Below are 13,479 nucleotides of genomic sequence, written 5' to 3' on the forward strand. Positions count from 1 at the left end.
CCATTTCAAAAGTGAGGAAGTGTAGCCAAGAGGATAAAGTGCTTGACTGTGGCTCAGGAGATCAGAGTCTCACTTATTCTCAAACCTGCTCTGGATTTTCTGAGAGATCTCAAGTGAATTTTCTTCTTTCTCTGCACCATAATGTCACACATGTGAGACTGAAGATTGCAGTAGAAGTAGGAAAAAACAAGTAATTGCAATTAAAAAAATTACAAAACCAGAGCAACCACGCAGGTGATGTCCACACTGGCTTGAAACAGTGGGTGCCTGTTGTTCATACTGGACACATTTCGGGGTTTGTTTTATTTTCAAAAGCTGGCTTTTTTGGTCTCATAGCCTGAATGCCCACTTGTGGCTTGAGCTTAGCTGTGTTTCTCTGGCAGCATATCTTTTATTTTGGTTTCTATAAAGCAGGAATCCAGCGTATGCACTCCAGGATTGTTCCATGGTGTAAAAAGAGTGACATGGGTTGATGGGAGATGGCTTCCAAAGGCACACTCCTGATCCGAACCAACACGCGAGGCAGGGTTGTTCCCTGTAATCGTAACAGATAATGTCCGCATACAGCAAGCTCTTGAGATAGAATCGGAAAAAGAACCTGGCAGGTTGAACGGGGCTCAGTCCTCTGCTTTAAGCTTCAGTCTGCGCCGCTTCAAGAAAAACAAATCAGGTTTAGGAAGACAGTTTCCTAGTAGTTAATCCACCGTTAAAATTCTGTGATATGTAAGGAAGACAGCTAATTCCAGTGAATTTTACTTTGATGTATACTTTGCAGTCCACTTTGTTACAGCAAAAACCACTTCAGCCTCTCTTCCTTTGTTTAAATGAATGAAGCAGGTTCATGTAATCCAAACTGATGCAGTAAGAATTAATCAGGGCATTTTTATACGTGACTGGTGCTTTAGACCTGCTCTGAAAGGTCTGCCACCATGGGTGAGCTCTACCCTCGTGTCCTGTGCTCATGGGTTTGGTGTTAGATTGCGGTAAGGAAACGTGCCAGTTGTGATGGTGGCTGTTGTTCAGAAGAGGAGTCTTGTTTTCCTCCCACGTAGACCAGTAGGAGCCTGTTGGATGGCCAGTTCTCTCTTATGGAATGAAATTCCTGGGAACTTTTGATGCTTGTTTGCTTCTGTAAAACACTTTTTGAATTATCCTAATGCTTTTTGTAAATGTTCTTTGTTACAGAAGAGGAAGAGGAACAGGTGCCTACTGATGGAGGGACATCTGCAGAGGCCATGCAGGTGCCACTGGAAGAAGAGGGAGATATGGAAGAGGATGAGGCAATTAATGATGAAAACTACTTGAGCAAGAGACCATTAGAAAGTCCTGAAGCCGAAGAATTCCCACCTGTGAAACGGCCCAAACTATCTGTTTCTAAAGGGGATGCTCTGGATGGAGCTTTGGAACCACGTGAGCCTCTTAGCTCAATAAATACCCAAAAAGTACCACCAATGCTTTCTCCAGTTCATGTTCAGGACAGTACAGACTTAGCCCCTCCTTCACCAGAACCACCAATGTTGGCTCCTATTGCAAAATCACAAGTGCCAACTCCCAAAACAATAGAGGCAAAGCCATTTGCACCCAAAACAAAATCCAAAACAAGTTCTCCAGGGCAAAAGACAAAGTCACCTAAAACTACGCCCTCACCAGTGGTTGCTGGAAGTCCCATACGTTCACCAAAAACTGGATCCAAAGAGAAAAAGTCACCAGGTCGCGCCAAGAGCCCAAAAAGCCCTAAAAGTCCAAAAGCTCCTGCTCATGTTCCCCCACCACCTGTTAAGCCTGAGACACCAAGCAGAACCCCTCTGGCTGCATTAAGTGACAAGATAGGAAAGGAAAACATTCAAGTAAAACAAGTGCAGACAACACCTGAGCCTGTCACCAAGCCAAATATTGAAAACCAGGCTAAGAAATTACCAGTAATGGACAAGACTATTGATGATTCAATAGATGCTGTGATTGCTCGTGCGTGTGCGGAACGAGAACCTGATCCCTTTGAGTTTTCCTCTGGTTCTGAGTCCGAAGGGGAAATTTTTACCAGCCCCAAAAGACTTTCTGTTTCAGAGACTACAACTCCTAAACCTTCTGTTTCTGCCAATAATACCAGTAAGGCAGGAGCAACCCCAGTACCTCCTTCAGGTGGGACTTCAAGCTCAGACATTTCATGGACAATGGATGACTCGATTGACGAGGTCATTCGAAAGGCAAACATGGGGACACCTTCTAATCCACCTACCAACTTCACTTACTTCTCCTCTCCTTCTGCTTCACCGCCAACTCCAGAGCCTCTTCTCAAAGTCTACGAGGAGAAAACCAAGTTGGCTTCATCAGTAGAAGTGAAAAAGAAACTGAAAAAAGAGCTGAAGACAAAAATGAAGAAGAAAGAAAAGCAAAAGGAAAAAGATAAAGAGAAAAACAAGGAGAAAAATAAGGAGAAGGAAAAGAACAAGGAGAAAGATAAAGACAAGGAAGTAAACAAGGAAGCGAAATTTCAGTGGAAGGAACTACTCAAAGATGATGATCTTGATCCCTATAAATTCAAACTAAAGGACTTTGAGGACACTGACACAAAAGTAAAGTTGAAAGATGGCAATACCAAAAAAGAAAGAGAAAAGCATAAGGATAAAAAGAAAGAGAAGGAGAAAGGCAAAAAAGACAAGGATAAGAAAGACAAAGAGAAACTTAAAGATAAGGGTAAGGAAGATAAGATAAAGGTTCCATCAGCACCTCTTGTGTTACCTCCCAAAGAAATGTCTTTGCCCTTGTTCAGCACACCAACTGCCATGAGGCTTCCCAGCATGTTACCTTCCTTGTCTCCAATGCTTCCTGAAAAACTGTTTGAAGACAAAGAGAAACCAAAAGAAAAGAAAAAGGACAAGAAAGAGAAGAAGAAAAAGAAAGAAAGGGAAAAAGACAAAGAAAAGGAAAAGAAGGAAAAGGAAAAGGAGAGGAAAGAGAGAGAAAAGAAAGAGAAAGAAAAAGAGAAACACAAACATGAAAAGGTGAGTTGTTTAGAAGAGTTGAGGTGGCATATTTACTTGAAAAGTATATGTGGATTCCTGTAGTTGCTGCTGAGCATTCAGGTGAATTGTGATTACAGGGTTGATATTAAAAACAAACAAAAACAGCTCAAAGTAAGAAGTCCTCTGAAAGTTTCAGGCATCATTCCACCTCTTTGGGAGGCAAAACAATGGAAGCTCAACTTTGTGAATTTGAAATGTGAGATTGTCTTACATTGCTTTTTGTGTTTTTGTTTGTTTGTTTGTTTTACCCACAATTTCTGGTTTTCCTCAACTCACTTTTCACTTTGAAACACACAACAAATGTATGCACTGTTCCAATGCACAATTTTTGTTCTGTAAATTTCCACTAGTGGTGTCAGCAACGTTTCACAGAAACTTCAAATTTAGTTTCTAGAAGTCCACTGTTTCAAAGATTATAGAAAACTGTAGATTACCAAGTGGGCATAAGTGAGGAGCAGGAATTATTTGTCACTATGTCAGGAGAAAAAGGAAACAAGTTCACCATTTACATCACGTCTCAGAATTTCAGCAGAATCCTCCATTAGCCAGACCAAAGCCTTGTTGCTCCAATTTGATGGAAGTGAAAAATTTGTTTTCAAACTATGGTCTTAAGTGCATATACTGAATGTTCAAATAACACCTTTTGTTTTGAATTTTAAAATTCAGAGAAAGGGACAACTGATTTCCAAATGGGCTGAGCTCCTTCTACTTCTGTAGCTCTTACTGATTTACATCAGCTGAAGACAGTTTCTTCTTTCCAATATCACCTAATCTTCAGAATATCTTTAATATATAAGAAATGAAACCAGCATATTTGCATGTTATCAGATTTGAAATCCCATTAGAAATGGCTCCCCTAATTCAGGGTTTGCTGTACTCTTTGTCACTTCACCTTATAATGTGCATTAAATTGTTAATACAAAAAAAAAAAAGAAGAAGAAGAAAGAGATTGTCGTGGATACAGATAACCTTGGATACAGGATTTCCTAAATCTCTGTCCTTAGCATTAGGAAGCACTACTTAATTTCTGGTTTTGCGAAGATTCTCTTTGTGTCCTGCTTTCAGCATGATACTCCGTTCATACGAGCTCAGACTTGGGATATTCTTCACTTTCCATTTTTGCCTGTGTGAGAGACCGTACCCTGTTGTGCTACCTGGTAGACTTGAAACGAACTGCTGATTTCAAAATTTAGACTATATTTTAGGTAGAAAAGTGGCGTTTCTCTACAGAATCCAGCTGATCAGGAAAACTAACATTTGTCTGCTGTGGATGAATCAGTGATTGACGGGGTGGTGCTCCAGTTGTCCATCTTAATTTAATGTCCAAGCTTTAGGCTGCAAAACATTGTTTCATGGACTCCTCATTTGGTGTGGATGGCAGCTCTCTCCCTGCCCCTCATGCTCAAGGTGTCTTAAAAGTATTTCACTGAGAATTTTGGGAGAGTTTCCTCAATAAATTAAATTCTTGTATATAAAATAGAGATAAGTTATTTGTTTTTCATACATTTGATTTTGCATTTCTTCTCCAATTCTCTGAATCTAATTGGATGTCGAGCAATATAACAGCTGCACAAACAAATACAAACTAGTAAAGCTTGAATATGGACTGAACATATATATATTAGGAAAAAGAGTTCAGCAGTAAGAAAAACTTGGAAAATTAAATTGACAAAGCTGCCCATTACCTTGGCAAAAAGTCCCTGTCAAAAGATAAACTTTAAAGCTAGAATGCATGAAAGAATCCCCAGATAGAATTAAAATTTAAACTGATTCTCGATAGATAAGCTTTTTTTTTAAATCCACCTCTTTGCTTCAAGTCAGGATTTTAAAAATAAATTTCCCCCTTAAATCTCTTGAGCGATTTTCATTTTTTGCAAGGCCGCACTGCTGGTGTCCTGGAAAAATGGAGAGTTAGAGCTTTATCAGTTGGTGCCCTGAGGTATGTGGCAAAGAAGCTAAATCCTTGAAGATTAGCAAAAAAAATGCAGCACATGGCAATAAGGGGCTTATATGACTACTAGTATTAGTTCAGGTGAAAGAAGTATTGCTTATACATAAAACTGGACAAATCCACTGACAATGTATTTTTAGTTAGCTACAAAGGAGTCTTATATTGCTGGACTTTACCTCTTTGGTGATTTGGGAAGCTTAGTAATCCACTGTAAATGCTCTTCTGCTGGCCCCAATTCCCAGTATTACTCCCGAATGCTGCTCTTTCCTTTTAACCCCTAAAAGTACACATTTCCTTAATTTAGCTTTTAGATCACGCAATGACTTATTTAGGCAGTGGTCGTGCTTTAGGAGCAAATGATGGAGTTACTGCTCGGCCGTTGAGCTGTCCATGACGCGTCTGCTTTGGAGGTATAAGTGCAGCCTGGAAGGTAGGTTTGGGGGCTGCTGAAAACTTCAGCCCCTGGTGGCCATTACAAACCATCAGACTCGTTACATAAAGCAGTTAAGTACCAGCTATTGGTGTTCTTCAACAAAACAGTTAACTCGATACAAGAATCAGTGGTAACATTTCCATTTTTTGAGTATAATTACAGTTATTATGCAAGCATGCGCCCCATCCTGTTGGGGAATTGAAGCTGGTTATACCGTTTGCTCTGTAATTTACCCCAAGTTGTTGGACAGAAAGACTCAGAGCAGCACCAAGTACTCGACGTAAATGGCTGAAAGCAGAAGCTAAAGCCTGAAGTGTTCGGTCTCAGGGCTGAAGAAGAGGAGACTGGGGCAGGGCTTGCAGCTCCGTGCTCTGCCCAAAGTGTTGGGGTGCTGTCCTGGGAACCCAGAGACGAGGCTGGGAGCAAGGGTGCTGCCCTGCACACAGTGCCAAATTAAAAGCAGACAATTGAAGCAGTTACACCCTGCTTCTACGACAGAGATTACTGGGCATGCTGTAGGAATGACTGAGCAGCTCGTGAAGCAGCTGCTGACCCAGTTTCAGCTAACCTTAATATGCTGAGCTGTAAACTAAAGCAGTCGAGGAACAGCCTCACAAGAAAGGGAGCCGTCCTCGCATCGGGACCAGGCTTGCCAGTGCTGTCCCAAAGTAAACAGCTCTTACTCGTGAATGAAAATCTTACCATCGGTGTAGAGGAAGGCCAGGATATCCACAATATAGCTGTGAATGCTCCTTATTTTTTGTCCTGCTCCAACCCTGCACTCAAAACCATTTGTAAAAAGGTGCTTCCTCTCCTCTTGTATCAAAGGATAAGAGTTTGGATTGTTGTGGAGCCCAGTTTTCCTCTCAGAGCAGACTGTGCTGTTAGTATTTGACATAAAGAAGTGTTTTATGTGCTTTTCTTCTGCCACATGAGCCCCTGCCACCGTTTCTTAGAACAGCTTTGCGATATCCAAATAATAATGCAAAGGAGATTAATACAAGGGCCCAAGGAGGTGGGTATCTTTGTGTGTTGTTTGCTCTAAGTACAAACGTCAATGCCACGTCTCCATTCAGTGGACGATGCTACAGCTTAAGATGCTAGGAAAGCAGTTAAAAGACTTACCCATGGAAAGCAGCAGTGAAATTGTCCCAGCCATTAGGAGCTCCAGAGATAAAAAACTTCTTGCAACATTCCAGGGGCATGACATAACTAAAAAATCGGGCTGTATAAACAAAAGGGTAGAGAGTAGCCTGTGAAGCAGGCTGATACATATCCATGGAGAACTTTATCAAAAAGTGTGGTTAACAGTATCAAAACAGAAATACTACACAAGCTGCAGCCCTTCTCTCTGGAGTAGACATTTCCTGATGAGCAGCTCCAGGTTTTTGGACAAGGTGTGTGGCACAGGACTTCATCCTTAGCAGTCCTAACATAAGTCCTAATTGAGCCCTTCCCTTCTGTCCTGCTGTCTCCTGCACCAGTGAGTGCTTTAAATTGGTTGTGTGCCCTCTCCTTCTCTATGAAAGCATTTTAAAACAGATTCTCACCACTGAGAATTGCTCAGCTTTCCGTTCAGTGTATGCTTGCTCTTTTTGTCTCTCAAGTTGTTGGACCATATTTAGCTAAATTCCTGTGTTATTAAATACAGTGGTGCACATGCTCAAAATGAGATCAGTCTCCCTCTGTGTGTATATAAATACATAAAATGTATATATATATAATGTGTACTTATATATATTTCTCATATACATGCATATAAGTGGAACAACTTCTGTATGGAAAATCATTAGAGTTTCAGTGTCAAATCTGAGAAGATTCTGTACAGGTGTTGCAAAGCAGTAGCTTTGGCTGGCTCAATGGAAGTAGCTCATTATGGCAGAGTTCAAAGAGTTTAAGGACAGATTCTAGTGGTCCAAATCCACCAGATACCAAGGTTAGAAATCAGGCCATCTGATTTCCAGCTGAAAAATAGACATTAGAAACCTCAGCCAAATTGCATTAAAAAACAGTGATTCTGTTATGTGTGTGTGGATAAGCACTTCCGTAAAGTATTCAGTGTGTGCTTGAAGTTTATTTGCTTTCTCTGTGTCTAATTTTGATAAAGAGTGCCACGGTACATTTATGTGATGAATCTGGGTAATAATGGCTTGAATTTAAGTCTCAGAAAAAAAGTGCAAACACCTGTCAAGTTTGAGCACTAAGGTCAAAGCATTTCGTTTCATTGTTTAGAAACATACCAAATTTTTTAGATAAATACTAAATCAGTAAAACTTGTAACAAAGTATGTGAGCTATTACAAAGTCAGGGGAATTTCAATTTGACTTTTTTGTCCAGAATTTGTATTTTTGATTTGCTGTGGGCTGGGAGCTCCCAGTAAACTGTGACCATCCGTGCTGTAGCACAAAGTGTGAGAGAACAATATAAGTATTAAGCCAGTAAACTCTGGTTAACTCTATCAGTGCTTTCATGTAATTAATATTGTTTGGGAGTCTCTTTACAGTCTTTGATTGGTGATTGTGTTCCCATGTACAGATAAAGGTGGAACCAGTTGTTCCAGCTCCATCACCGGTTATTCCTCGGCTGACATTAAGAGTGGGTGCAGGCCAAGACAAGATGTAAGTACAAAAAAAGCCATCTGCAAGGTATATACTTAACACAATGCATCATCTGTCACATGTGGCAGCTCTTATTTTCAGTGAAAAACAGTTAAAAATTAATGGCAAATGACAGTTATATGCCTGTGACATCTTTTGGTCATTCTAACAAAAAATCGAGCAGAACACTTACCAAGAGAAACTTTTTCAGTATTTTACCCTTTTATTTTTTTTTTACCCTCCAAGTGGAACCCATCGTCTTCCATCCATCCTGTTTTTCCCAGGCAAGATTACAAGACTCCATCTAGACTCATACGCTACCTCCGGTGACACTGAGTCAGGCTTCCATAATGGATAGGTATCCCTAGTGTAACCTGCAGCCAAGTTTCATAATGCACTTCAGCTAACAGTTGTTTTATGCTTTAAAACACAACAATTGAAATGCCTTTATGCGTGTCTGTTTTATTATAATTGTTGATGATTATTCCTGAGTGTACCTAACACATCTCAAATGTTTGTTCATTAGCTCCCTAATTATTGGGTGCTGTTGGACAAATAGTAGTTACTTAGTACTGAATAGCCATAAATAGAATGATCCCTATCCTGAGATCATACAGCATAAGCAAGTGGGTAGAGAGACTGCGGAAACCAAGCGTCACTGGGCTTTGTAGGGTACTCCTGTCTCGTGTGTGAAGGTTTCATTTAATCATTTTTGTTGTTGTTGTTTTTGATTGCATAGACTACACTTTTGTGTCTGGTGGTAGACACGAGCACCAAGCAGATATTTCCTTTCTGTTTATCCCATTAGATATTGCTAATCTAGTTGCTTCTCTTTTATAGACATTCTGATCTTAATCCCCTAATCACTAATTTTCCTGCTTAATAAGTTGAGTGGCATCTCTGATGATTAGTCTGTTTTTCTCTGCTGCCCTATTCTGCTCTTTGGCCAAGCAGGTAACTGTGAATTATGTTGGCTTGCAGTTGCTATGGGACAGAAGCAACCAACGATGGTTTTGATGGGATACCACCCCAAAGATCAGGGTTTCTTACTGTTCTCTCTATGCTCTTCTGCCATTCCTGTTTTCTCCCTTTCACAGAATGAGTGTGATCTAAAATTTCTGTGCCTCAGATTGTATGAAAGCTCTTGCTTTCTCAGGACAGCTGTTTGTCTTGCTGCACGCAACCCGAACATGTGCAGCTGGAGAGACTGTCCATTTAAAGCCTGCAAATCCACTTTCCATCTTGAGGAGCTAGGATACGTTCACTCTCTTCTATTCAAGGATTGTAGAAAAGTTTGTATCTGAAAAAACAGTAAGTCATCTTTGCAAAGCAGAACTTGTAGATCATAGTTCTGAAACCATGTTTTAGTACCAAAAATACTATTTTGCTTCCCCTCTTATCTCACCCCAGTCTTTCTCACGCCCACATACATTTTGAAAAGAGACTTCAGGCTTTATCTGTTTCCTACAAATAATGTGAGCACATCATCTTCAGGCCTGCTATCTTGCAGTGGGTCAGAGATACTGACATCTCAGTTTTTGGCCCTCTGGGAAACCCAGTTCTATCCCAGTTTCCTATATACCTCTCTATTGGCACCTTGACAGGTGACTTAGCTTAAAGTTTCTCAACAAAATATGGAAGAATTAAACAGCAAAGCTGAGATCTTCAGGGGTGGAAGAGTTCTGGAGGCAACTGATAGGCAGTGCTAAAAAGTGCTTGGGCAGCATCGGTGCGGGGCACAAGAGGGGAACTCAATCTTCACCGCTTGATACTTATCTTGGATCCTGCTTCAGGTTGTGCAACCAGATGAGGCTTCAGTCCTTAGTATTCCATCTCTATTTGTGTACTCGTTTCCCTTTCCTTCCCTAGACATCTCCCTCTATGCCTCCCATATGGGCCTCCTAACTTTGGCTGTAAAAGTTGTACCTTCTGACCAATGGCAAACACAAAATTTTGGAGCTTTGCAATAGCTTTTAGGATTTGTCGTAGTTTTCCAAAGCAAAACCCAGGAAGAAATCTGCTGTTGCACAATAAAACCCAGTTTGTGCCATGTGGCCTTGGTTCTGGGAACTGTTTTGTATGGTGTCCAATGTCTAATGCAGCAGGGCCTGCAGGTGAGCTGTCCTACTCTAAATAATGCTTTTTCTTTCATCCTAAGCAATTAATATTCAGCCTTGACTTAAAGCATATTTTAATTTTTATATGTAGTGATCATTATAAGGACTGGTATGGCTCTGAGACAAAGCATTACATGTGTGGTTTGGGCTGCTGAAGTATACCAGAAGTCTCTGCTACCTGCTTTAAAGTTATTAGTTGCAAGACTGTAGTAGGTTCATCAACCTTTTACATAGCTTGTAAGAGACAGAAACAAAAGCTAGGCTTCTGTGGTATGTTAAATTTGTATTTCTTCTGTGTTGATAACAAAGGTCTGAATATCAGGTAATTCTCAGGTGGGATTGTTGTGTGTTGATTCAGATGTCTCTGGAGCCTTTACTAGCATGGAATTATTTAAAATTATTGTGAATGGCCATGGAAATATGTCAGAAGAGTTTCTGGGGATTGATAGAAATTGATGAGTTATAAAACTAGATGGGCGAATGAGTTCTTTCAGTTTCCTCTGTTAGGAGGAAGAGCTGTTGGGAGGATTTGGGAGGAACTTCAATACCCATTCGGTTGGAAGTTGGTCTGTTTTGGGGGAACCTCATGCACAACATTGTCTTTAATGGAAGTATTTGCAAAGCTTGGTGAGGTCACAAAGTATTTTGCAGAATCATTTAGGTTGGAAAAGACCCATAAGCTCATAAGTCCAGCCATCACCTAACACTGCCAAGTCCACCTCTAAATCATGTCCCTCAGTGCCACGTCCATGTCTCTTGAATACCTCCAGGGATGGCGGCTCCACCGCTTTCCTGGGCAGCCTGATCAATGCTTAACCACCCTTTCCATGAGGAAATTCTTCCAAATTTCAGGTATCTGAAGAAAAGATGTCAGATTTGATGGCACTTAAAATGGAAGTTCAGATCTCCCTGTAAATACAGCAAAAGGATGGAAGCACAAATCTACTCAAATAATGCAGCGGTGCTGAGGAAGACACCTTTGCAGTAGAGCAAACAATTTTGCTATCATTTTGCTTCCCGGGTCCTCTGCATGGATCAGCATACAAAGCAGTGCTGGTTGTGGCAGAGAACTTCTATTATTTCTGTGAATACAAGTACATAGTGGACAGTTGAGCTTGTCTAGTGCACAAATATTCTTCCAACACCCATCAGTTCAGAAGAGATGGCAGTTAATGACATTAGCTTAATGGACATGAAAATGTAGCTCTTGCTGAACGATGGAAAGCCCAATATTGGAAAACTGTTACACTTTAGGTTTTTTTTGGAAGTGTTTTAACTGCACAGTAAAACAAGAAGAAAGTAGATTCTAATCAAAGCATTTCCATCTTAGTTGTAAACAATTACAGCAATACTTGCTTGGATGCCACATTAGAAGAAATTTACTGGATTCCATTCTAATGCAATTAGAGCTAATTTTGTTCTTTAAATGAATAAAAGGTCAGCTAGTAAATCTAGTTTATCTCAAGTCCAGGCTTCAATAAATTGTTTTATTTAATTTGTTGTAAAAGATCTTATCCTTAATGGGCCCAGCTCTTATTAGTTTGCTTGGGTTCTGAAATATTTATGACCACCTTTTTAGATATGATTTGAATGATATGTTGGAAGGGTTTTTCACTGTTTTTTTTCCACTCCAGTGTTATCAGGGTAGAAGATTGCTAACTGAGTTAGTATAGGAAGGAACTAGAGATGTTATCTTTAAAAAAAAAAAAAAAAAGTGAAAAGCACAAAGCTACTATAGACTTTTCAATTTTAAATCATCTGCAAATGATGGGCAGAATTTAATACTTTTATTCAGTTGTATCATGGTTTCTTTTTGTTGAGTTATTTTTCCTGAGTATAAATCACATTTCATAAACACAAGTTTTTAAAAACTTTCATACACAGGAGTTTCATACATGTAAATTTTTAAAAAGCATATCTATTGATGAGCTGTTGACATTCCAGTTACGAGCACAGTTGCCATAAACTTCAGGTAAAGCATGTGCTGTAATTTTTGATACAGACAAAATACATAAAATACAATTTAAATACAATTTTTAAGAAAAAACCTCATGGTTTCTAACACTAATGGCAGACCACAAAGCAGAGTACCACTCGTTAGTCATTGTTTAAGTGCTTCTGTGACGCAGAAGCAGGATATATGTGTGCATATATATGTGCATGTGTTTGTGAAATGAGGCCTCTGAACTTTATCTTAAAATGTCGGGCTTTTGCTCCAGACTTTTACCGCGTTGATGGTGTGTTCCCTGCCGTCAGCAGGAAAACAGACATGAATGGGAGAAGGACAGGTATTTTAACAGTGTTTAACTTGTAAATCTGACCAGCCGCTCTACTGAAATTGCCCCTTGTCTTGCATATTTTTAAAGCAAGTAGATCTGTGACCTCCTCCACAAAAATTGCACAAATACTAAGGTATGTGTGCCTAGGCGTCTATAAAAATGTGTATTAAATAACCTGTGGATTTTAAAATAAAATCCACAAAGAATTAAGGGATAGAAGATTTTTTTTTTGTTATGTGTCTAGATATTTAATTGACTCCACTAAAGCTTTTTATTGCTTGCTAGGATGTTATCAGTCCAAGGCCATACTTATGTTCCTTTGGAGGCTCACTCAACAGCATGATATGCCCATGACAAAAGCCACCAGCCTAACTAACTGACGTCCTTTGTAGGGCACCTCAAAGCCAAGTGGCAATATGGACTAAATTAATTTGTAGCCTCTAGGTGCTATCTCTCTGGGTAACATTGCTGACCCACAAGTATGTTTCTGGGACTAAGAGGGGAGCTTGTTCCATTGCTTTCTGTTTTATTACAGTTTCTGTGATTGACCATCCAAGGATTTCCACCACAGTAGGGTGCTCATAACACGTATTTGTATAAGTTGGCCAAATGGCATGTGTCTGACTAAGTGGAAGCCTGAAAAGAAATACAGCTTGAGAAAATGGCATGATTCCGAAGCTCTAACCTGACCTGAAACACAGCTGGACTGCTGGAAGGTGTTTATTTTTCATAAATTGATGGCTTGGGTCATCACTGCTACTTGCTCAAGAATTGATTATTTGAAGTGCAGACACAGTTGGGCAACAGAATTCCAATCAAACAGTTCTTTACGCATGCTTTTTGAAATTGTGTGAAACTCTACCATCTAACCTGTATCAGGATGCCACCAAATTTATTATAGGGTAAGGGTCTCCAAACTATTGATATCCTATCTGCAACAAGCTTAATTTACAGAAGAATTGAGCTGCAAACTCTCTGGAGATTAAATTTTCTTGGGAAAACAGACAAAACCAGGCTTAAAAAAGGTAAGGGCACCAAAGGAGGAGAGTTCCATGGATACACTTTTATTGACCTGGTTG

The 13,479-nt window shown here is 39.9% G+C and overlaps 1 protein-coding gene across 1 annotated transcript in view; it reads left to right on the forward strand.

The window, feature by feature from the left end:
* TAF3 (TATA-box binding protein associated factor 3) overlaps window positions 1-13,479 on the forward strand; it is a 112,173-nt gene that overhangs the window by 83,076 nt on the left and 15,618 nt on the right. The window contains exons 3-4 of the mRNA XM_035339374.1: window positions 1,186-3,002; window positions 7,943-8,025. Coding sequence (XP_035195265.1) covers window positions 1,186-3,002; window positions 7,943-8,025 — 1,900 coding nt within the window. The remainder of the gene's footprint in view (window positions 1-1,185; window positions 3,003-7,942; window positions 8,026-13,479) is intronic.

This window comes from Oxyura jamaicensis, chromosome 1 (assembly GCF_011077185.1).
Source record: "Oxyura jamaicensis isolate SHBP4307 breed ruddy duck chromosome 1, BPBGC_Ojam_1.0, whole genome shotgun sequence".
NCBI classification, from domain to species: Eukaryota; Metazoa; Chordata; class Aves; order Anseriformes; family Anatidae; genus Oxyura; species Oxyura jamaicensis.